The sequence below is a fragment of the Sylvia atricapilla genome, chromosome 9 (genome assembly GCF_009819655.1).
Source record: "Sylvia atricapilla isolate bSylAtr1 chromosome 9, bSylAtr1.pri, whole genome shotgun sequence".
NCBI lineage: Eukaryota > Metazoa > Chordata > Aves > Passeriformes > Sylviidae > Sylvia > Sylvia atricapilla.
In genome coordinates this window covers 28,598,110-28,623,471 of record NC_089148.1, presented here as the reverse complement: position 1 = coordinate 28,623,471, position 25,362 = coordinate 28,598,110, and the positions used below count along the sequence as shown (strand labels likewise).

At 49.4% G+C, this 25,362-nt stretch overlaps 2 protein-coding genes across 3 annotated transcripts; both read right to left on the bottom strand.

Annotated features, from left to right (window-relative positions):
• Window positions 1-18: 18 nt before the first annotated feature.
• On the bottom strand, window positions 19-6,477 carry PARS2 (prolyl-tRNA synthetase 2, mitochondrial). 2 transcript variants are annotated; one of them, XM_066325433.1, is made up of 4 exons: window positions 6,033-6,477; window positions 3,661-3,739; window positions 2,874-3,415; window positions 19-2,056 (listed from the first exon to the last, which is right to left on the bottom strand). In XM_066325433.1, the coding sequence occupies exons 3-4, from the start codon at window positions 2,907-2,909 to the stop codon at window positions 629-631; spliced, it is 1,464 nt and encodes a 487-aa protein (XP_066181530.1). In that variant the 5' UTR covers window positions 2,910-3,415; window positions 3,661-3,739; window positions 6,033-6,477; the 3' UTR covers window positions 19-628. The 2 variants fall into 2 exon arrangements, with proteins under 2 accessions (XP_066181530.1, XP_066181528.1); XM_066325431.1 differs by having other exon boundaries at window positions 2,874-3,739.
• Window positions 6,478-8,001: 1,524 nt separating this feature from the next.
• Window positions 8,002-17,697, bottom strand: DHCR24 (24-dehydrocholesterol reductase). The gene is made up of 9 exons (XM_066325430.1): window positions 17,405-17,697; window positions 16,118-16,273; window positions 15,558-15,663; window positions 15,174-15,292; window positions 14,820-15,083; window positions 13,975-14,118; window positions 12,815-13,012; window positions 11,842-12,020; window positions 8,002-10,248 (listed from the first exon to the last, which is right to left on the bottom strand). Exons 1-9 carry the CDS (start codon window positions 17,660-17,662, stop codon window positions 10,095-10,097), a joined length of 1,578 nt encoding a protein of 525 aa, XP_066181527.1. The 5' UTR covers window positions 17,663-17,697; the 3' UTR covers window positions 8,002-10,094.
• Window positions 17,698-25,362: the final 7,665 nt, after the last annotated feature.

Genomic DNA, 25,362 nt, shown 5'->3' with positions numbered 1-25,362 from the left:
AAGGCCTTTTACAACTGAAACGGTTCTGTGATTTTATTAAAGTGGCATCACTGTTGCTTATGATCTCTTGATCTCAGACATAGGAGCTGTGGCAGAGGGTGAGGTGAGCCCCTCCAAGGAGCTCCCTGTCCTGTCAGTGCTGCTGGGATGGCACCAAGCTGCTCCTCTCAGGAGCCCCGGGGCCTGCCATGGCAAGCTTCCACCTTCATGGGACCCAAAGAGAGACAAACAGAGGAAAGTCACCTTCCTTTGTCCCTCTCTTAGACGTGCTGAGAGCAGCAGCGAGGGGAACCCTCCTGTCCCCTGTGCAGCCTTGGCTGTCCTGTACTCCTGACAGAGGCCATGGCCAGCCTGTCCCTGCCAGGCAGTGAGGGGATGGCCCTGCCAGTGCTCACACAGTGCCGGAAAAAGCAGCTTCCAGGGACCTGTACCCAGAGGGTGGAATGTCCCCAGCCCTGTGGGGGAATGTGGGCTGACTCCAGCTCAACCTCAGCACCTGGCACACCAGCAGGACACTGTGGCTGGCTCTGACGTGAGCTGAATTTTGCCTCTGCTCACCGAGAGGCATCGCCAGGGCTGCTCAGATAAACTCACTGCAGCAGAGATGATAGATTCAGAGATGAGGCATTTAAGGGGCTTGCACTTTACTCAGCAGCTCTATGACCCCTTCCCTAGTGAGGAACAAAACCTCGCCGGCGTTCTGATTCCAAACCTCAAAGACCGGGGGGTCCTCGCAGACCCTCTTCCCAGCCACAACCACGTAGGGATAGCCCAGCCTTTTGGCATCCTTCAGCCTTTTACCGATGGTCAGCTGGCTCCTGTCATCCAGCACCGAGTCACCAGCCAGGTGGGGCAGAGCTTCAGCCAGGTCATCGTACACCTGCTCCAGCAGCGCTGCTCCCTGCTCCTCCTCCTCCTTGCTGCCCCTCTTGGGCGGGATGAAGCAGAGCTGGTAGGGCGCGATGAGGCTCGGCCAGCGGATGCTGTCCTCCGTGGACAACACCTCGATGGAGGCCGCCAGGATGCGGGTGACGCCCAGGCCGTAGCAGCCCATTTCTGCCAGCTGGGGTTTGTTGTTGGCAGAGGAGAAGACGGCGTTGGCCACGGAGGAGTACTTGGTGCCCAGGTAAAACGTGTGCCCCACCTCGATCCCTTTGGTCTCGCTGAGTTTCTCCCCGCACGTGGGGCACGAAGTTTGCTCCCCGTTTAGGGTCTCCACGTTGGCAGCGAAATGTCCCTGAGGGCACAGCGCCAGCCTGTCCTCGCCAATGTCCGCCGGCAGCTGGAACTCGTGGGACATGGTGCCGCCGATGCTGCCCGTGGCCGCCTGCACCTTGACGAAGGGCAGGCCCAGGCGGGTGAGGAGGCTGCAGTAGGCACTGCACACCTGCTCGTAGGTGCGCCGAGCCGCCTCCTCGGAGGTGTCGAAGGTGTACATGTCCTTCATGTAGAACTCCCGGCTGCGCAGCAAACCGAAGCGGGGCTTGGGCTCGTCCCGGAATTTCCTGGTGACCTGGTAGAGGCGTAGAGGGAGCTGTTTGTAGGACAGGCCGGTCTGCGAGGCCACCAGCGCCGTCACCACCTCCTCGTGCGTGGGCCCCAGGCAATAACCGTGGTTGTGCCGATCCACCAGCCGAAAAAGCTCCGGCCCCATCCGGTCCCAGCGGCCGCTGGCGCGCCACAGCTCCGCCGAGCACAGGCTGGGCATGTTCAGCTTCTGCCCGCCCACGGCCCGCATCTCCTCGTCCATCACCTTGATCAGCTTCTCCATGGCACGCACGGTGGGCGGCAGGTAGCAGTAGCAGCCGGGGCTGGTGGGATGGATGAGCCCCGCCTGCAGCATCAGCCGCTGGCTGCGGCAGGTGGGCTCCCCGGGCCGGCCCTCGGAGCCCGCCCGGCCGTCCATGGGCAGCGCCAGCGGCTGGAAGAGCTGCGAGAGCAGCAGGCGCCTGGCCCTGCCCGGGCTGCCACCGTGCCGGGCCCTGATCCCGCGCTGACGGGCGCCCAGCGCCGGCACACGGCAGCTCCTCAGCAAGGCCTCCATGGCGGGATGTCCCTGTGGAAACCGGGACAGAGCAGGGTCAGCGCTGACCGCACCGCACGGAGTCTGTGGCCACCTGTGTGTGTGCACCAGAGCCCACACGAACCCACGCACAGCTGGGGGCACACGTGTGAACACTCTCCGGGATGTACAGGTACCATACAGGGACATGTGACTATGCACGGGCACACCCCCGCACACCTTCTGGGACACGCGGGTACCATGGACATGCACGAACGCGGCACGGGCACACCTGCATACACACGGGGCTGCGCACACTGCCGGGTGCACAGGCGGGAACACCTTCCGGGATGTACAGGTGAACCCCTCCACGGCCATGGACACACGGGAATGCCGCGGGCCAACACCTGAGAGCACGCACGCACACACACACACACACACACACACACACCTGAGCACACACTCACACGTGCACACTCACACACGTGCACACGCCCGCGCGCGCACTTACACCCGCGGGGGCGCGCGCCCGGTCCCGCCGGCGCGGCCAATGGGGAGCCCCTCCCTGTCACGTGGGCGGACACACGCGCCCGTGGGCGGTGCGCGCCGCTCTCGATGGTTCCGCCGGGGAGAGGGGCGGGCGCCGCCTGCCGGCCGGGAGGACTGGCTGCAGCGAGGGGGACGGTAGGTGGCACCGGGATGGCGACAGGGCTGACGCAGGACTGGTACCGTCCCTTCCTAATTAACAAGGGCTTGGAAAACTGATAAGGTCCTGGTTATCGGGACAGGCTGCTACTGCGGAACTTGCTGGCGTCGCACTGACTCAGAGGGACAGTGACCAGTTGTCTGTCCTGCCCTTGGAAAAACTGACCTTCGTCACCTCAAACAGCATCTCTGCCAGCTCCATCCTTCCCCGCTGGTCATGGTTTTGGATAGCTGGGTCACGTCCAGAGTGTGGTTAAGGCAGACAGTCCTCAGCTCCACAGGCGCCGACTGGGAATTCCTCATCTTTCTTCACCCACTGCTCCATCTCTGCCTCAGCGTTTCTTCAGCCTCACCTGCCCAAAGCAGTGTCTGCAGGAGGCACCACAATGGAGCCACGCTGCCCAGGTCAATGACTTGCTCAAAACACTCGCCAAATGTTCTCTGTTTGTCCCTGAGGAACTGCAGTTTGGGAATGGCGTCATCCAGGTCAAACTCCACAGCGTGGCCCAGAATTTCATCGACCAGGAACAGTTCTTGCACAGTGTCCATCTCATGTGACAGTAAAAAATAGTAAACAAGAGCCAGGACAGGACAAAATGGGTCCTTGACAGCAATGAGCCCATCTGCTTCCCCTTCCGGGCTCAGTCTCAGGACAGCATGTCCTGAGTGTTCAGGGGCAGAACCGCTTGGAAGGTGCCTGAAGGAGGGCTGAGAGATCAAAAGCCATTTTCTTAGCTCATTCCAGCTTTCTCCAATCCAGTGTGGCAGACAGACATTGCCTGACACCCAGTGACCACATCACACTGCGCTTTTTATCCTCCTCCCTCAGCTCAGACAGAGTCTAACATCTCTGGAGCACACAGTAAAATACTCCAGTGGAGGAGGAGACAGCACTTCAATGAAGAGTTAAATAATCCTGTTTAAATATTAGGGAAATAAGAAGGAATCCTTACTTTTCAAATGAGATTTTAAGAAACCTTCACAATTCTTCTACGATGTGAAGTCCTCATGTGCACTCCTGTTTACAGCAGGCTGGAAATGGGCAAAAGCAAGGAATTAAAGAGCACGTCTTTGATGCTGTGTGTTATCTAGAAACTATAAAGTCATTAAACAGTTGAGCCAGTTCTGCGAGGTGACTCAACATCCTGTTTGCCCAGAGGGACCTGGGGGAGCTCCTCAGCAGCTCAAGTGCTAGAGCTGGGATCTGGCCCAGGTTTCCTGGCTGACAGGTGGCAACTTCCCTCCCAGACCAGCCTTCACTGGTCTTGTCAGGCGATTACTTCTCTCTACGTGTTTGTCACCACAATTAGACAGGCACTGCAAACGCTGTTTGGAAGAAGTGCTGTGCCTGTCTTGGAGGCTGGAGGACCAGGATGGATCCCTGTGGGAAGGATTTTGCTCACACCTTGGACACCCAGGTGCTGCTGTGTGTCCCTGGAGACCTCCAGAGACACACTGCAAATCCCTTTGTCCATCCTGCTTGCCTAGGAACCGTGAGATTTTCACCAGGCAGTTCAGGACGGGAGGACTGTCTCTGTTTCTATTGTTGGAGCCAGAGAAGCGAAACACGTTTCCAGCGGTGACTTATTACCTGCTGTGCTGATCAAAGGGACAAAACCATCTTGGATTGATTCGCCGGGGCAGTGTTTTAACCAGGAGGGTTTAAGGCTACACAGGAGATGTGGTCTGCAGGGAAAGCTGATCTCTTATTAAATCAGCAGACAGGACTGAATGCGGGGCTCAGCTCAGGGGTTATGTGCCTGTCTGGGCTCCTTATTTTTTCCAGCTGTGCTGAGGTAATAAAGGTACTGCTGTCCCTGCAGCCTTTCACCAAACTGCTCCCCCGCTGCTTTGCTGGGGCTGATTTATGGCATCGGGGTCAAACGCGTGGCCTGAGAGGAGTGTTCCCTGCCCACGGTAAGACTCAAGGGCTCAGCTCCTGTCTGGGACCTCCCTCTTTGTCCCCAGGGGTTTCCGGGAGGAAAAACTGCTCAAGGTGGGGAGAAGACAAATGAAAGACCAAGCAGGCAATAGCAGCTGTTTTGAATCACTCCCTGGCACAGCACCAAAGAGATCAAGGGGTCAGTGTCAGAGTAGCCACTGGGGTGGTGGAAAATGGTTCTTCCCTTTCCAGCAGCATCCCCAGAGGGCATCAGGCCAGGGCTAGGGAAGAGAAGTCAGGGCAGGTGAGAGGCTAAGTGAGTCAGTGGTCAAACCTCTGTCCATCCTGCAGGATTTGCAGTTTGGTGGCACGTCCCATCTGCCCATAGACATGCTCCTACACCTATGACCCCACAGTGCTGGCTCACATCCTTGGCTCACTGATTTGATCCCCTCCTGTGATATTACTGAAACTGCTGGACAATGTTTTTTTATGCCCAGTGGAGTGGTGGCACAGGTCCTGCCTTTGATTTTCCTCCTGGGGAATATAAAATTATTGCAGCTACTCAAGGTGCAGGTGCTCCCTCCTGGGTAACCCTTGGGTGCTTTTAGACAGCTTCTCCTGAGCAGATAACATTTTGTTTTTTCCCTGCCAGGACCCTGGTGTTTTCCAGCCCTGTCTGCACAGGAGTGGGGACATTCCCTGGGGAACAGAGATGCTGGGTGCCACGGTGATGGTTGCCATGGCAAGGGCTGCCACCATCCCTGTGGTCCTTGGGGACCAGAGCTGTCAGCATGTGGCTGCAGGCAGTCCTGGGGACATGGACAGCCAGGTGAGAGCTGGATGTGTGTGGGGAGCTGGACTTGCTGATGTAGCTTTTCTCATCTCCCAGACTGTCTGTGCCTGCTGGGAAGCAGCTCCTTGCACAGGGACTTTTTGCACAGGATGGTCCAGGACACCCAGCTCAAACTGGGAGCAGTTTAGGGTGGAAGCAAGGGATGGGCTGAGCACCCACCATGGAGCACATGCTGCCCACAGGCAGGTGAGCCTAGCAGGAGCTCAGCAGTGACCACATTACCTCTGCCTGCATCCTCAGGCCTTTGCCCTTTTCAAGGGATGCTTGGACAACTCTCCCCATTAGTTTTGCTCTGTTTCACCTGCAAGCAAGCAGATGCACTTCATGGATGAGGGCAGCTGGGTTTGGGTCCTTTTAGGTGCCAGGAGCTCCTTGTATCCTCATAAAAGTCATACTCTGCTGCTTAAAAGCCAGCTTTTTCTCTAGCAACATCAGCAGCACATTGCAGAGCCAGTGCAGGTAGGAGCCCTTCCCTCAGTACCCATTCCTGGAGCTGTATTCATCTTGGCAGCTTCCCCATGGAGAACCAGAACAAAGCCTAAAGGGCTCAAAGCAGACAGGGAAAGCTTTAGTCTGAAATACTCCACCTTGGCTAGGGATGAACAGCAGGAATCCACATGCCTTCTCTCCTTTATCCAGCTGAGTGAGGAACAGGCAGCTTGAAAGAGGTCAAGACATCTTCGTAATTGGTGGGGAACTTTCCGATTACACTTGAGTGGGGAGGTTGTGACACTGCTGCCCTTCATTGCAGCTGGCAGTAGGTGACTGCTGAGTGTGCTCAAGCCTGCAGGGATAATCAACTCTTTATGGCCTGCTGTGGCCAGAGCTGCTCCTGGAGGAGACTGGCTGGGCTCCCTTTAGTTAAGATGTGCCACTGTTGTATCCCTTGCTGAGGTGAGTGGTTCTGGTGCTGGCACAATCAGCCTGGTCCTCAGGGGGTTTCTCAAACTGGGGGGACCTCAGGAGCAGCCAGGAGCCTGAAAGTCACATGACAGTAGCTGATGGGACCAGGAGCAAAGGACAAGAGACAGAAACTGCTGGAATTGTACCATGCCTTCCCTGGGATGGGATGGGCTGGGCTAACAGGAAGCATGAGAGGTATGATTCCCTGTCCTCTCTCTGCCTGGCTGAGCACAGACACTTAGAGGGGGGCAGTGACACTGCAATTAGCACTAATTAACTATTTTCAGCTGGGACTTTAGAGAAATTACATACAAGAGAAGAGGGCACCAGATCCTGCACATCCTCCCAAGGAAGGTATGATGGCACACACAGCTCACTCAGGCTTAAACACACCCTTTTCAAACTCTGCTACTACTTAGAGGAGTTGCACATACCTGTTATGGGTGGTATTACCACACCTGAGCAGGCCCAAGTCCACCACAACTCCACAGAGAACTGGATCTGAAAAAGTGCTACCATAGCAAAGATAAGCAGGGAATGAAAACCTGGAGGAAATGGAGAAAGTGAGATGAGCAGAAAATGTCAGTAGCAACAAAAGCTGGCCACAGAAAAGTACTGGGAGCACGTTGGTTCTCCTAGAGTTAATTTTATCAGCTCTTGTACAAGTGTTTAGACCAGACAGGAATAATTAAATCTAGGTGTAATGACATGTTAGTTGTGGCTGATTAAGTATGCTAATTAATCTGCAATTATCATTTGGTGGGGGGAGATAATGGAACACAGGTAAAACTGCAGAGATTTAAGGAAATCCTGGCTATTGTTCTGAAGGAGGAGGTCTCTGAAGGGAAATGCCTGAGCAGTGACGGGGGTGAGGGAAGGTACAGAAATGCTGCTGGGGCAACAAAGGAGGGTTGTGAAATGGAACCTAAGCCAAGGCCAGCACTGAAGGGTGATTAAAGCAAGGAAGGGCTTTGGCACCTGAACTGCAGCTTTAGCAGGGCTGAGGCACTTGGCAGCCTGGCTTTCTCCCTGGGAAAAGAGCAGTGTACACCCTGAGAGAAGGTGTACCAGGGAGGAGCAGGAACACCTTCCACTGAGCCTACAGAGCTGCCATGAAGATATTTATCAAGGAGACAGAAGAGGTAGGTGTGAAACTCCTCAGGCTGAAGAATGCACTGAGTCTTTGCTCTCACTTTTGGCTGCTCATTCAAGGCATTGAAGGGATTAGATTTATTAGCATGAAATGAGAAGAATGAAATAACTATACTCATTGTCAATGGGTAGCACCTAAATGCAAACTGAGGGGTTGTCCTCCTTGGACAAAATGTCACAGGGAAAGAATGAAGTGGTGTGTGTAAAAGATTGGGACAACTGGCATCGTGAAGCTGTGTGGAGCTAGTGGGGAATAACTGAAGGGTTAAAGGCTCAGCTATGAGGTTTTTCTTTTATTGCAGGTGTGTCTTGGGGCACAGATAAGGAAGGCTCACAGACTTCAAAGACATTCCTACAAACACCACCTCCCACACAATGCCTTGGGTCTCTTACCCAGACTTCTCTCAGTAATCGCTGGCCATGTGGAACGACACAAGAAGCATGAGAGAAAATGATAAACAGCTGTTGAAAGGCAAGCAGTCACTCATTAAAAGACACCCCTTGGAACAGTACGCCGGCCAGAGCTTTATTTCCAACAGCCCATACAACCAAAAACCAAGAGCAACAGCAATGATGTGTGTGACTGATACAGTGCAGTACCCAATCACGGCATAGGAAGTTTGCCAATAAATTAAGGAGTGAAAAAACAAACACGGTGCATACCTAAAGATCATCAGTACATAAGTGAAACACAGCCTAGGTAGAAGTATTTGCATATCCTCTAGCTGTTTTAACATTGCCCTTTCAAAGCTAACCAAACCATTCTTGCTCTGTGCAGACTATCATACAAGCACTGGGCTGAATCGTACCTTCACCCCAGGGACAATTCCCTCGCAGGGGCAGGAAGGCAGGTCACACCCTGAGAATCAACACTTGCCTTCCTGTGTGTACCCCTGGTGCAGCCAGGAGGCACGGCAGGCACTCCTGGATCACTGACACAGCTCCACAGCTTGGGCAGCACTGAGGACACACTGCACTGCTGTGTCTCCCCGTGGAATGCTGCCCCTGCACAGGATTTCAAGGGGTACCTTACTTGCACATAGTGTGCATCACTGAGTTACAGCCCAAGCTTATTCCTGCTACTGCTTTATCATTGGTTTCATCTGGACCTTAAAAATCCATCTATCAATAAATAAAATCATTGGTTTAGCACGCATAATAAAATTACACCTCCCACTGGTAACTGTTTGAGAAGTTCTCCATTTTACCCCCTACACAAGCCTCAAGAAAATTACTTTCTTCTCCCTCAGGCTCAGTAAGGTTTCAAGTAACAATTTTCAGTACTGCTTGGACAAGACACAGGCTTGGTTTGGAACCCTGATTCTGGCTACAGGGTCAAAACATTTCCACACTTCTACACTCAACTGTATCAAGTCCATGACTGTGCCATTTTCACCTGCAAGCAGCAGAAGAGGGAACTAACAGTATTTGCTGTTATTTCCTCTTCAGGTGACTGAAACAGTCCTTTTACAAAGCCTATCAACCTAACCCAGCTAAAAAGAAAAGCAAAAATGTCACTCAAGTCAGAACCGAAGCCTGTGTGTACCAAGAGTTCACATCAAGAGTTCTTATCCACAGCCACTTGCTCTAACAAACCTCCTATAAACACAGCCTTGAATTCCTTCTCCTACAGGCCAGGACAGAACAGTCTGAGATAAGCCATATCTTCCTCCAACTGAGTACTTATAAGGCACTAAAATTAAGCCACAACCAAAAAAAACCCCAAAAAACACAAACCCAAAAGAAACCCAAACAAACTGACCCACAAAGAAATTAAAATTTGGCTATATGAAATAGCAGCATTTTTTTTTTTTCAGTGGTCTACAAAGCCAGAACATTGATACTTTGGGGCCAAAAAAAAAAAAAAAAAAAAACCAATGCACTGTCGGCCAACTACAAAACACCTAAAAAACTTACATCCATTCGCACTTCATAATCAAAATCAGTACAAATCTGATAGGCACAAGTAAAAAGCATCTTCTTCACACCTCAATGCTCAGTTTTCCAGCAGAAGCCAGGCCTGGGGAGCTCAGCTGCCATGCAGGACAACGTGAGCAGCCCAGCACCACCATCACATAGCTGGAGGATGATGGAGTGTGGATGAGCCACTGCAGAGCTGCTCTACAGGATACTGACTGGAAGGCAAATGTTTTTAACATCATGATTAATTAGACAATGTGTTCAGCTTTGGCACCTATTTCTGAGCCCTGCCCTCCTGTTTTTCAGAAGTCATGTTAAATGTAGCTGCGGTACACAGCTGCTGTAACTCCAGTGTCTTCATCCATTCCCAGTCTTTTTCTTCTGCTTGGAAATAGGTGAACTCACCTATGTCACTACATGAGATACAAAGGCTAGCACTTCAGATTTCTTAAAAACAATCACTCTGAGTTTGGAAAACCGGTTTTAAAACATACGAAGAAATACTAAACATAAATGTGTAAAGCAGGAATTCATACCTTTAAACATCAATAAGAATGAGCTTATTTGGAGAGCAATAAAGCTTTTTTTTTTTTTTTTTTTTTTTTTTAAAGGATATACTGACTAGCTATAGGTAAATTCCTCTTTCCCTGATTGCTTGGTGAGCTCAGCCAGGCTCAGTGCCTCGCAGCTTTGCAGATTTTGTCATACACTTCTGGAAAGGCATCCTTGCAATTCATCTCCTCCCTCAGCTTGTGGTACAACGAGCCATCAAACATGTCCCAGAACTCCTCACGGGTCATGTAACAATCTGCATAAAGCATCTGGAAACTGGAGAGAAGGGGAAAAGAAGAGACAGAGATTCAGTATTAATTGAGCCACAAGATTTGATGTAAAATACTGAAAAAAAAATTAAGTGCAAGCTATGAATAGCGAATACTTAACAAAACAAAACCATCCATAATGCATTTTAAAATGAAGCAAATACAACAGCTCACATGGATTATGCTGGGACACCCAGCCAATTATGTTTTGTGGATTTAGGGTTTTTTTCTGCCTATTTTCTTGGGATCCATGTAGGTACAGTCACATTTGCCTGCATTACAATATCCATTCAAGACAGATGCAAGAATACAGCCTTTGATGTTTTTCATTTCTCTGGACATTGAGAATAGAACTAAGGAAGGCAAGACACCACCACCAAATGAGACCAGGCCAAGATAAATCCATAGTGTAAACAAAGCATGGTACAACAAAGGTCCATTTACAAATTTAATCCTTTTTCAGCTGTGGACTCTTCCTCACTTCCTTACTGTGCTCTCCAAGCTGCAGCTATCATCAGAGTACACCAGCAAAACAGAGCCTAACATAGAAGCTCTATTATTCTGTGTGATTACAAAACTGGAAGATTAAGCATTTGTCCATTGTTCATTTCCCAGTGACAGGTAGAAAAGAGACCAAACTTTGTCAGTAAAGAGCTTGAAATCAAAAGCTTAATTTCAAGTTAATGAAAAAGAAAAAAAGCTGTAAATGAACTTTGGGTTGCTTTGTTCTCTGGCAAATCACTTCTTGCAGCTCCAAGTCATTTGCAGTCCCCAAATCATCTCGAAGCAGCCTTGCCATTACTGCTCAGCCACATGGGACACGATCACTGTTAGACTGAGAAGTAGGTCAAAACAGAAATGGGGATAAATTATACTGATGGTGTAAAAATACCGTGTAGTTGCTTTTTTGTTCCTGAGAAACCAGCCTGTGGCTGCTCCTCCACTGACACCGCTCCAGCAAATTAGGCTGGCTCGAGTGTGTGACAGATGGTGGGCACATGCCTCACGCCCACTGTGGTCCTGTGTAATAAGAACCCAAGGCAGGGAAAAAGGAAGCTCTGGAGTACAAGTTTTGAGGGAGGAAAGAATGTCAGCAGCACAAGGACTGACTGCAGGGACAGCCAAGGCTGGCCCCCCTGGGCAAGGACATCTTAGTTGCAAGGACAGGGCAAAGCTGCTCCACAACGCTGCAAGGATTGCAGGGAGAGCAGTCCCAAGGGCAGGCAGGGAAGCTGTCCAAACTTTTGGGATTCCTGAATGATGTATTCAAGGATATATTTTGTAGCAGCAGACTCTACTCCCAGAGCAGCATGGAGCTGAAAAGTGATCTGAAGTCATCCAGCTCCCAACTACGCCGCAAGAACTTCAGCCAGTGTGTGTCCTTTTTGTTTGGTTGGTTTCACAATCAAATAATAAAGTGAAATCATATTTAAAATCTCACCAAAATTAGAATTTTAAATTAGTTTTCAATTATTGTGGTAGCTAAATTAATGCCATGTTAAATATTAAACTTCAGTGGGATAAATAACTGTGATTAAACCACATGGGTGTGAATTATATGACATTATCACTATTCTGTTCTGAGGAGTGGGGTCCTTACCCGTGCACACTTCTTACAAACTTTTCCATTTGTCTCATTGAAGCCCTGGCTTCAAACTGTTTGCTTTTGGGCTCTCCATAAGCTCCTATATCCACGTAGAGTTCGGTTTCATTTCCTTTGGGATGGACCATACCAGGATTGTTGGGCAATATGAAAGGACATAACCAAATAGGGTACACCTGCAGGGGCAGGAGAACACTTTATCAGTTTTTTTTTAACACAATCATCCTTTAAGCTGTTCAATAAATGTGGCAAAATGAAAAATTAAGGGAACTTCCTCCCAGTCTTGGATTAAAACCCTTGCTTTCAGCTCTTCCTTCCCAGATGTGCTGGTGGTGTTTTTAGCTGGACTTTATAATGACCATAACACAAACAGATTGAAAATGTACTCCTAGAATTACATCTCATCCCCTTAAATATTTTAAAGTAAAAGTAAAAAAAAAAAAAACAAAAAAACAAAACCAAAAACAAAACCCAAAACAAACCCACAAACAAACCACCTCTGATCTCAATGCAACAAATGAATAAACATTCTGAGCAAAAAGAGAAGGAAGTGTTTTCTTTTCCAGGTCAGTCCACAATTGAAATCATCAAAATTGAAATTCTAAACTAACTAAAATAAATTCAGAAATAAAAACAAGAAAGGGAAGTGAAGCTCCTCAGCTGGTGTTTACTGAGACCACCAACCATTTGAGGTGAAGAGCAGTTCAAATTTTAGTAAGTGATAAAAACCTTTTAGAAGTGTTGGCTCCTACCAAAGCTCAAATCTTTTATTCAATTCTTCTCTTTTCCAGAAAGCTGTGTTTATTTCTGCTGCAGCCTTGCATCATGGACTCAAAAAGCACAGCACTCCCCAGGACACAACAGTGACCTTTTGCACAAGCAGGACATTATGTCTTAAGATCAACAGTCACAGTGTTCTTATCACAAACAACCCCAAGATTTGCTGTGCTCTAAGGAGATGTGTTCTTACATTCAGGTCCACGTGGAAGGTCTGGATGGATTTTTCAAGGCTCTTCATTGGCACCAGCATGTCCTGCACAACGTGGTGCTGTTCATACAGCTTCCTGATGGCCTCTCCTTGGGTGAGCTTTAACAGAGAGATTTTGGGGGGGACCATCCAGCCAAACAGGTAACGGAACACAGGGTTGTTGCCAAAAGGAATGATGTCCTTTCAAAGAGGAAAAAAAAAAAAAAAAAAACAACAAAAAGAGAGTTTGACTAAAGAATGTAGACCAAAAGAAACACTTGAGAGTCCTCAGGGCAATATTAAGCCAGATTTTCAATAAATCTAATTGCTGATGCTTTGCTGAAGTGCTAAAATACAAATTAGCAAATTAAAGGGGGCCTGGACTGCACTGGGCTACAGAGCCTTGCCCCAAGCCTCCACGGGTTACCACTGATTTTCAGTTGTATGAATCACAACATACCCAGCCCCAAATAATTTCAGATAATAAAGTTCAGAGAGCAACATGGTATTATCTTGCAACAGCCAAGGGAGGAGTGCACAACGAACTAACCTCACAGAAGTTTTGCAAGAATAACCAAATTTCTCAAAAGCCTTTTAAAGCAGTAAAATTTTAATTACCACCTTCACAGCTAACTCCTGTTTACTTTCTGCAGAAGCTGAAAGGATCTAGTACCTCATTCCCCACAGATTCAAAATTAAGTAACGGGAATGTTTCACAATGTCAAATAAAGTTTTGTGCAAGTACACATGATAATAAACACATTTATGAAACTCTAAGTAATGACCAGACTATATAATTACTTTAAGTGGGGCAGTTTTTCAGCCAGAATTTCACATTCATGTTTTTTTCCACCACCTGAATTTGAAAATCACTCAGTAGGCACAAAAGTTTAATAGTGAAACACATACTTAAGGCCTAAATTCAGAAAAGCACTAAACCAAAAATTAGGAGTTTGTGATACAATGCCTCATACGTGAAGAAGTGTCTTTGGATTTGCTGTACCCAAATGCAGGATTTGTAAATTTGCCACAAACTTTGCCATTTTCTTCTGCCATGAAAGACAGAAGTTGCTGCCAAGGGGAAGAAGGTACATTGCACCTTACACTGTGAAAGGGCAGAGTACCTTCCTGCAGATAGAGCTGAATTTTGGAACTGGTCTTACTTGGAGCTCCCAGAAGATACTGCGAGTATGTCTGTGGTAATAATGTCTGGAAGGAATGTATTCTACTCCAGTCCTGTCAGCTTTCAAATACTTCTCCACATGCTTAAAGAACCACGGCTTGTAGTAGTTGCCAATTCTGTTAATCTAAAAGGAAACATGCATTCATTAGAGAACAGTTACACCTTGCTAGACAACAGAGTATGTCCCCAAATTCCTTTCCTGAGAGGAATCTGTGTTATACCCTCTGGATAAGACTGGCACAAGACATCTAAGGAGCCTTCACTCCACCACCTGCAAGGCTCTTTGTTGCCATTAAGGTTTAAGTAAGGTTTGCCACTGACAAGCTATTTGAGAGCCCATGAACATGACAGAACTGAATTCCTAAAATGCCAATCTCTAAACCCACCGTTCAACCAAAATCTCACATGGCAGAGAGGAAACATCCAGGTGGAGGGTTGCATGAACACTTAGCATGGCCCTGATGTGTTTTTATTAATATTAACAGAATTAAAAGCTTGGTGGGAAGAGAGTTACTCTGAATAACTGCAGCATTGTTCAGTCTATGAGAAAAGATCCTTCTCTTCCTCCCCAGGTACTGCAGTGAAGAGGCTGCAGATTGAATTATTTGCTAGAACAATGAAATCAGTGGGTCATTTCTCATCAATGAACGATTTAGAGAACAGACTCTGTTATTGTAGGAAGGGTTATACTTTAAAATATTCTGATGGACTGATCCAAATTTTAATCCTATGTTAAGAGAGTGCTCCAATTTTATTACGGTTTTATCCTAGTGCAGCTTCAGTTAGACTTTGGGAGTATTTTTTTCACTGTGAGTCTTTAGTTACCTTGCTTTGCTCAGCTTCATCAGTCAAGATTCCTGTCATGATGACTGCTTCATCCAAGGAATACATAAGTCCTTCCACAAAACTATTCTCCTTTTTCTTAGACTCTTCAGTGAACTTCTCACAAATCTTCTGCAGTCCTCTCACTGGCTGGTAATGTATTTTGACATATTTCTTGGCAGGAATCATTTTTATTTCTGCTGCAACCAGGAAACCCAGAGTACCACAAGACCAAGGCACTGCATAAAATAGGTCTGAGTTTTCAGTCTGCAAAAAGTATGTCATACTAAATCATATATCCACACCAATCACTGTCAATGACATTGTAAATGATAGCAAAGTAACATTTTGTCTTACTGGTGAGCATCTCACAAGGCTTCCATCAGCAAGAACAAGCTCATAGGCCACACAGGTGTGCTGAAAAAGTCCATAGATATGGGATGAAGACTCAATGCCAGTTCCCATGATCAGGCCACCTTATCAAGAGAGCACACAACAAATCAAATGAAACACACTCCAAAACGTGGGTGATTTATGAGCGCAAACCCCCACTTTATAAGCCCTTTTAAGACTATTTTTTAAAAAAAGGCAGTGCTCATAACATAAATACCACAAAGAACATTAGTTTCAACAGAGTATTTCCAGAACCCTTAAAACAATGCAGCATTTTACTGCATTTAAAAAAAACCCTAATGCAAGTACAGCAGAATCAGTGAGTCTGTTGTCATCAGTGATCCTTACCTACTGTGAGATCATCAAGCTCTGGTACCACAGGAATAGTCCATCCCATAGGATTCAGGTATGCAGTCAGCTGGCCCATGGACACCAAAGGCTCCACACGAACAACCTAAAAAGCAAAAAAAAAACACCCAAAAACAACAAACCCACCCCCAAGATCTCAGCAAACATAAATTAAGAGTTCAGCATTAATGATGACAAAATATGGCTAACTGGATACACTCCCATCTGTTATCAGAACTCAGAGACTCACTTTCTGAAGAGAGCTACTAAAAATAGTGGGAACTGTTTAGTGATTCCTCCTCTGCCTCAACATCTTGTTGCTCAGTGCCCAAACCCATAAATCAATCTGGTCTTTTAGACTTCAGCATATAAAAGCCAAGCAATTCCATATGCTGGGTTCTTCAGATAGAATGATCCAAGCACACACTGCAAACCCTTGAAATTTGATAGGTCTGCTAGAAAATTTTGTTCTTTGTGGGATCTAATCCCTTAAGCTCTGAGTATTATCAAGAAAACTGTAAAATCCATTACAGTGAACGCATTGTGGTGGAATCTGTTACCTGTCTCTCACTGTCCACTTCCAGAACATCCATTAGATTGATCATGATGTTCTTGTGAGTCTTCTTGTACTTGCCAACACGGAGTGACACAGTCAGCCAGCCAGGCCGGCCCGTGCACATGTATCTCCTGCTGCCTTCCTTCTTCCATTCCCGGACCTGCAAGAGCCAACAACTGTCAGAGCAGGGATGCTTTGGAAATCTCTTTGCAGACCTCAGAACTTCTAAATAAAGTATGACCAGAGTGGTTTAGTTATGTTGAGGACACATTTCTAGTATCCTGTAGCTCTGGGGTTTTCTTTTGAGGGAGGGATTCAGAAAGTAAACAAAACACTAACGGAGAGTTAAAAAAGACACACTCCTCTGCGGGAGGTGTTATCACTGTTATAATCTTAGTTCTAATCCAAAACACACAAAAAGTGGCCTGAGCCTGCAAATGACCAGGCAAAGAGAGAAAACTTGGTCTAGTGAAAGCAACCTTGAGCAGCCTGATCTAGCGGAAGATATCCCTGCCCATGGCAGGATGGGATTGGAATAAGATGATTTTAATTTTCCAACCCAAAATCTCCTAGGATTCTAGGAAGGAAAATGTGTAAGCCATACGTACGAGCCACGAATTCTGCAAAGCCACAGTAGTTAACACCCAGAGAACAAACAACTGCATTTTCTCCAAAGCTGAGTTGCTACTACAGCTGGCAAAAAAAAAAAACAAAACCCAAACCCAACCAACAACCCCAACCCCTCTGAGAATAACGCCATGCACATTAACATCCATCTGCATCTGCGATGTGAGCCACAAGGCAGGAAACAGAAGCGGACGTGACAGAATCCCCACGAACACCAGGGAGCCCACAATCACTACAGACATCCGCATTTCTGGGCGGAGGAAAAGTTTAACCTCCCCACCACGCGTGTCGTGGAAGCGGCGCTGCGGAGCGGCGGGATGCGGGGGGAATCCCAACACGCTCCTGAGCTGCGGCTCGGAGACCGATGTTCCCGTGTCGCACACACGTGTGTCGCTGCGTGTCCAGCCTGCCTCCCAGCACATCCCTGAGGACACCGCAGGGAGGGAGTTCCGCGGGAGTTTCAGCGGGACAAGAATCCCGCAGGGGGCTGAAAGCCCCGTTGGCGTTTATTCTTTGCTTTTTCCCGCTCCGGCTGGACTTTGCCCCGGGTGCGGAACGGCGAAGGGAGGAGGACGGGGATGACAGAGAGCGGGACAAGGACACTCCGTGCCCTCACAAAGACCCGTGGTACCCCCGGGGCTCCCGCGGTCCGGTCAAGCCTCACCTGCTCCTGGATGTGCCGGACGCGCTGGGCGTGCTGCCGCGGGGCGCTGTGGAGGCGCCAGACGGCCCATGCGCGCAGCTGGTAGTAGATGTCGAAGAGGATGGAGAGCGGCAGGAGGAAGAAGCAGACGAAGACCCAGCGGTGGTGCACCAGCACGGCCTCCAGCCCGCGGTGCCGCACCCACAGCAGCAGGAGCAGCAGCCCCGCGCCCACAGACCACAGCGCCGACATGACGCCCACCGCCCGCTCGCGCTCCATCACGGCCGCGCTCCCTTATGGGACCCCGCCATGCCGCGCCCGCCGCTCGCGCGCTCGCCGCCCGGGCCACGCCCCTCCGCCCCCATTGGCCGAGGCGTGAGGAGAGGGGAGGGCGACGGCCAATCGGAGAGCTCCGCGGAGATCGGACCAGGCGCTGAGGGCGCCGATTGGCTGCGGCCGGCCGGCCCCGCGCTCCCCCTCATCGCCGCGGCCACCGGGGCCCCCCCCGGAGCGGGGGTGTCACCGCCTGGGGACAGCGCGGGACGTGGCTCAGACCCCCGGGCAGGGCCGGGAATGGGGATAGGGACAGGGTCAGACCCCCGGGCAGGGCTGGGGATGGGGACTGGACAGGGTCAGACCCCCGGGCAGGGCTGGGGATGGGGATAGGGACAGGGTCAGACCCCCGAGAAGGGCCGGGGATGGGGACTGGACAGGGTCAGACCCCCGGGCAGGGCTGGGGATGGGGATAGGGACAGGGTCAGACCCCCGGGCAGGGCTGGGGATGGGGACTGGACAGGGTCAGACCCCCGGGCAGGGCTGGGGATGGGGATAGGGACAGGGTCAGACCCCCGGGCAGGGCCGGGAATGGGGATAGGACAGGGTCAGATCCCCGGGCAGGGCCGGGAATGGGGATAGGGACAGGGTCAGACCCCCGAGAAGGGCCGGGAATGGGGATAGGGACAGGGTCAGACCCCCGAGAAGGGCCGGGAATGGGGACTGGACAGGGTCAGACCCCCGGGCAGGGCCGGGAATGGGGATTGGGACAGGGTCAGACCCCCGGGCAGGGCTGGGGATGGGGATAGGGACAGGGTCAGACCCCCGGGCAGGGCCGGGAATGGGGACTGGACAGGGTCAGACCCCCGGGCAGGGCTGGGGATGGGGATAGGAAAGGGTCAGACCCCCGGGCAGGGCCGGGAATGGGGATAGGGACAGGGTCAGACCCCCGGGCAGGGCTGGGAATGGGGATAGGGACAGGGTCAGACCCCCGGGCAGGGCTGGGGATGGGGATAGGGATAGGGTGAGACCCCCGGGCAGGGCTGGGGATGGGGACCAGGATAGGGTCAGACCCCCGAGAAGGGCAGGGGGAGCCGGGTCAGACCCCCGGGCAGGCCGGGCACTGGTCCTGAGATGGGCTGAGGGGGATACAGGGCAGGGGACAAGGGCTGAAGCACAGGGGACCCCCCAGTCAGGGCAGGGGACAGGCAGGTCCTTGGTGGTGCTGTGGTGGCCGGTGTCTCTCTGGTGCTTTTAGGTTGGGGTCTGGAGCAAAACACCTGTGCATCCCTCACCTGTGCATCCCTCCCCTGTGCATCCCTCTGGCAGTTCAGGTGTCTCCAACAGAAATTCCAAAGTTGCCGTGCAGCTCCATTTCTAGAATAAAGAAGGGGGCACCTCCCTCCAAGACACGGCTTGCTCTCTAAAACCCTGGCAGAAAATTCCTGTCCCTGATGGAACCATGTGACAGAAGGTAAATAAAGCCTGTGAGAAAGATGAGGCTTTGGTTTTTTGAAGTTAAAATCCCTCAGGGGATGTGCTGCTTGAGAAGGCAGTGACAGAGGTTCAGTGACAGCCCCAGGAGGTCCTGGCACAGCCAGTGCTGTCAGGGACCCTGGAGTGGCAGAGACTTTGCCATGGCACCGCTGGGCTCAGAAAGGACCATGGCATCAAGGGGTTCCGTGAGAACACAGCCGTGGTGATGTAACACAAGTGTCAGGTGCTGACCCCTCCTCTGCCAGCAGGAAAAGTGCTGAGCTTGTCCTTTGGGTGATTGATAGCTGGGAGACAGGGAGGGATCCAGGCTCAGCTGTGGCAGGCCAGCCACACCTATTTAGCTGTCTTCAGACAAATTGAAGGGTTTGGTTTGAACCCCCACTTAATGATTCCATGGGATCATTCACAGAATGGTTTGGGTGGGAAGCACCTTAAAGATCACCTAGACCCAGCCCTTTGGCCACAGGCAGAGGCATCTTCCATTAGTTTGATCAGGTCCCCATGCAACCTGGCCTGGAACAATTCCAGGGGTGGAAATCTTAGCACGCTGCTTTTATGGGTGTTGAGCCACTGTTTTTATTGAAGGACTAGACTGAGATATCACAGCTCTCATATTTGGAAAGGGTCTTCTAATTTCCAGACTAAATTTATTTATAGCTAAATTATATTTGTTGCTCTTTTGCCTAGTCTGCTCACTAGCTCTTCTTACATCTGAGCTGATTGATGTTATCTGCTTTTATTTATCAGTTCATCTGCTGACAGAAATTATTCATGCAAAAGAAGGTTCCCATGCCCCAAGAGAGGTTATTTTAACCTCTCTGAAGGACTTAAATAATTATTTCTGATCTGAATGTGATCAAGCACTGAGCTTATTGAATAACAGCATCATTTATTCATAAGGGGATATTTATGCCTTCAGTGTAAATACTATTTTGAAATTGTTTTTATGAAGAACCATTAGAAATCCTTATAATATTTTTCATGTTTTACCCTTGCTTTTTAAGGCCCTTGGCAACAAGAAGGGGGTAGGTGACCTCAAAGATCGTGATGTGAAACTACTTTAGAGCAGAGGAGTGAACCACTGTTCAAATTATGGTCAAATCGCTCCTGTAGCTACCAATACCAGGCATAGAAAGCACAGGAATGACAAGGGGTTGAGGGAAGGGGAGATATTAGAGATGCTGCTGGTTTTCAATTGTAGTTATTCTAGTTATTTGGGCAAAACATCATCCAATGGTCTGTGTAGGCTTAGGAAAACATCATCTGAAATCTGGTTGGAAGAGTTAAGGTTCCCTTGGTAGCTTGGTGAGACTAAAATCCTTGGTTTCTTCAATTAAATTAACATTTTAAGTGTGTTTGAGCTGTTAGTGCTTCTTAAAAAAGCAGTCCTTTTCCCTTCCTCTCCTCCCTGCCTCCCTCTCCTGCCATCCCATCCACCCACTCATGCTGTTCTGGGCATGCTGTGCAGTACAAGTGCTTCTGCTGTCACTCAGTAAAACAGGTTGGAGAAATGATCTGACTGAAGAATTAAACATTTTCTGTTTAAATTATTTTTTTTTCCCCTGCCTGGATCAGCTCCCTGGTGGAGCTCACCCCACTCATGCTTGTGCTGGGAGCAGAGCAGGGGCCTGGCATTGACCATGCCAGAGCTCCCCATCCTTTTGGGGACAGCTCATCCCTGCCAGCCCTGCACAGGACTCTCCTCCTTACCCAGCAGGGCTCAGTGATACCCATGCAAAGGCTTTTGGATGAAAGATGCAGCTGTTTGTCCAAAGAGCCAAGGAAAAGGGGCACAGAGTTGTGAAATCATACAATTGTTTAGGCTGGAAAAACCATCTAAGGTCATCGAGTCCAACTGTTCCCCCTGCGCTGCCAAGGGCACCAGCCCAAGTGCCACATCCACACAGCTTTTAAACCCCTCTAGGGATGATAATTCCACCCCTGCCCTGGGCAACCTGTTCCAGTGTTTGATAACCCTTCATGTGAAGAAATTGTTCCTGATATGCAATCCAAACCTCCCTGGCACGGCTTGAGGCTGCTTCCTCTTGTCCTGTCCCTTGTTCCCTGCGAGAGGAGGCTGACCTCCACCTGGCCCCAAGCTCATTTCAGACTGAGAAGGTCTCCTCTGAGCCTCCTTTTCTCCATGGTGAACCCACCCCAGCTCTCTCAACCTCAGACACGTGCTCCAGACCTTTTCCCAGCTCTGCTGCCCTTCTCTGAACACACCTCAGCCCCTCAATGTCTTTCTTGTCATGAGAGGCCCCAAAACGCACACAGGATTTGAGGTGTGGCTTCATCAGCACCCAGCCCAGGGGGACAATCACTGCCCTGATCCTGCTGGCAACAACTGCATGTGCATAACATACAGAGCATTTGAGCTGCACACAAAAGTAGGCTGAAGAGTTCTGTCTCCATAAGAATAATACCAGTGGCACCAAAGGAAGCCATTGAAAAGCGTTAAAAAGCCCATTTTTTTCTTGCAAACTCTCACAGCCCTGGTACTGACTGCCACAGAGCTGCTGCTGAGCAGTGCCAGCATGTCGAAAGGACAGGCATTTAATAGGAATAGTTATGAAAACTAATAAAGAGTTTAGGAAAGACTGCAAGCCTCCTTAAATCCGTAATCAAACCAGCCAAAGGTTACTCTGGGTTAGGAGTCACCTGCCAGGTTTTCCTGCACGTTGGTTTGGTGCAAAGCTGGAGCTGTTTGAAATGGGAGCGTTTCTGAGGGTTGGAGAGAGGTGGTGCTCCAACTGCTTGTGAGAAGCTCCCTCTGCTGAGAAATCCAAAACTTGCTCGGTCACCCTGAAGGAAAAGGGACGTAGTGTCCCTTTGTTAACCTGAAGTTGTTCCATTTACCAGCTTCCAGATGGGTTTTTTGGACAGGTATTTATCAATGGGATATCTGTTGCCCAGGAATTATTTCTCCAGGTTTCACAAATGTTTCATGTGAGGGGGTAGAGGTGTGTGGTGGCTTGAAGAAGAGAGGGGTTTGGTACAGCAGCTGTAGCTGGGGTGGCCCTTGGGAAACGGGTCAAAAAGGGAAAATGCATTTTTTGTTGTTTTAGAAACTTCCAGATAGCTCTCAGGGGAAGTGAAACACCAACTGGAGGCTTAGGCAAAGTTAGATTGGTGAGGCTGTTTTAGGTGTAGGTAAGCCTAATGTGGAAGGAAGGACTTATTTAACATCTGTGGTGGGAGTAGCTCTCCATGTGGATTGTCCACCCTGTCCAGCACACCAAGTCCTTGGGGTGACTTTTGCTCTTTTTTCCTTTCCTTCCTCTGTGCACTCAAGGCTGCAGTCACTCAGTTCACACTGGGAAGGACTTCACCAAGAGAAGGAATAAGTGGTGCTGCAGGAATCAAGGATTCCTGGGCTGTATCCCTTGTGCTCTGGTGCCAATCCTGTCACAAGGCCCCACTCCTCTGGTGATGAGCTATTGTAGGTGGCTGGTGGGACCCATCACCACCTTGGGGGGAAGCAGATGCAGGATGTGAAGTGAAATCAGAAATACTGATGATGGCAGAGTGCGTCCTATCCTTCAGTGGCTGTGCTCTGCATCATGAGGCAAGGTCAGCTGCTGGTCAGCACGTTCACAGAGCCACCAAAAAACCCCTCAGTGCTGCAGAACGTACCAGAGCTTTCGTGTATTCTCTGTGATGTGCATTAAATCCAGCTTTACAACTGCCTGTGAAAGGATACCCTGTCTGGGATTTATAAAAATAATCACTTGTCAAAACAGAGAGCCAGACTGGGAAAGGAATTCAGCCCTCCCTTCACTGTCACCAGGGTAGTGTCCTCTGTGGCGGGAACAAAGTGGCTGTGGAATGGTAGTGGATGTGGAGAGCTGGTTACTGAAGAACTTGGGGTTCCAGGACTCAAACCACAGGCTGAGGGAGGCCAGGCTCCTCTGGGTGAGCAGTGGGGGCCAGAGAGCTCATGGCAACCATCAGTTGGCTTTACAGCCCTGAGAGTGAGGAGAAGTGGGGGAAGAAACTGTGATGCTCCCCTGTCTCCTTCTATCGGTGAGATCCTGAGGATGCTGACTGTGCTGGGTGTCAGAAACGAGCTGCAGCCACTGAAAGGCAATAAATGCATTCTTTCAGACTCGTGACAAAATGGACACAAGTGCCAGTGGCTTCCAGGACGCTCAGGGTGACCTTTGTCATGAAGGCAGTTGTGAACCACAGCTGGTAGGGAGCGACTGCAGGGTGCCCTCTCCCATCACTTGCCTCTGGAATCTTCTTGCTTGGAGTGGCAAATGCTGTGGGAACATGCAGGAATCACTCAGTGATGGTGAAGCCTTGCCAATGTCACTAGAGGAAAACACTACAAGTTGTTTTTCTGTACAGGCCAAGTTTTTCTCTCCTTTTCAGCTCCTAGCAAACCTGCCTGTGTGTTTAGCCTCCCAGTACCAGATGTACTTGCAGGCCCTTTTCCTCCAAATAAAGCTGAGGCTTGCACTGCCTTGGCTGTGGCCATTCTCTCTGTCTGGTGCTGTCACTCTGTCACCTGTCTGCTTTCATTTATTTCAATGTTTTAAAAATTTCATGGGCCCACGCCCAGATGATGTAAACTGATAAAACTCCAGGCCATGCTCCAAAAACATCAGTGTAACTGTAGGATCTGACCCTTTGGGTTTACTTGCCAATGCCAAAGAAAAATAGAAAAGCTGTGGCAAAGCAAAAAAGAAAAAAAAAAAGAAAAGGATGGCTGGGGGAAAAAAAGGAGTTTAAGATGTTGGTTATATAAGAGTTGTATAGCTGTTAAAGTCACCTAGAATATCCTTTTAATAAATGAAGAAATCGCAGCCAGATAAGTTAATAATTAAGGCTGACAAAAATATACCATTGTTCCAATAATAAGAAACTGTATTGGTCTTATTGAAGATAAATGGAGGCGTATTTAACGTGGTTCAGTGCTATGCTGATAGACTACAAATGTCCTTTTTTTTTCCACTAGAAAACTCAGTATAAAATCAGGTCGAAAGCTGATTGCCAGTATTTGTTCCCTCCAAGTTGCTCGGCTCCTTTCAACAGCAGCTGTGCCTTAGAAGCGACTCCCACGTGTATGGAACTGAGCAGAAGGAAGCTGGAGGCTTTGAGAAGAGGTTCCTGCCCTTTTCTGTGGAGAACAAGATGTGCTCCCATGTGTGGATCATCTCATGGAGATACAGAACGATTTTCAGACTGAGGACTGGATGAATTGTCCAGTCCTCAGCTCTGCAAATCAGTGGCTGCAGTAGGTGTCTACACAGATGATGAGGATGTGATTGCTCAGTTTCCTTTAATACAGGAAATTTCTGTAGAATCCAGTTTGGCAGACTTGGCTGGAGCCATACCTAGGAAAATGAGACAGCAATTTCAGCACCTCCTGACACAACCCCCAATTTTTTCATACTTCCAGTAAGCATCAAAATACGATTGCTGCAGCACTCTGCCCGTGGGGAAAAGTGGCCTTTCAATACCCACCCACAGAAACCCTGTGACTCGAATGAATCTGAGAATGGGTAAATGCACTGATCCTGCCCCCAGCTCATGTTAAACTTCAGGTGCACTTCCAAGCCCCTCATGTGCTGAGCTGCAGACTCACACAGCTGCCTTCTGTCTCCTCCTGCCCTCTCCATCCTTGGCAAAACCTGTTTATTTACAGAATGCTTAAGGAAAACTTTGAGAAATCAGCCAGCAATAAAACCATGTCATCCTAGAGTGGTTAATTACCATTATCTATGGTATCAGCCCAGAGCCTGTAATAAGCTGTGAAATTTTATTGCACTGAGGTGCCTGCTTACATCCAGGCTAATGCAGGATGTAGGGCTGGGATGAATTTTCCCTCATGCTGGAACTGGCAGAGTGAATCAGGGCAGGAGAGTTTCATCCCCCTGTGAGGCAACCAGTCATCTGCCAACGAGAGCTGACACTTCTCTGGCACAGGAGAAGCGCCAGGGAAGTGAAACCACACCTTTTCCAGTAAGATAAATAGCCAAAGAAAAGGACAAGATACATTTTGGGGAGCGGGATTAACTCTCTGGATCCTGGGTGACATCCCAGGGAAGCCTGTGTTCTCCATCTGGGATGGCAGGTCTGTGTCTCAGGGATGCTGCTCACGGGTGCTTTCTGTGAGGTCCTGTCACAGTCTGAGGTGCTGATGTAACTCATCTGCATGTGCTAGCTGGAGACCTTTCTTTTCAGTCTGAAGGTAACTAATT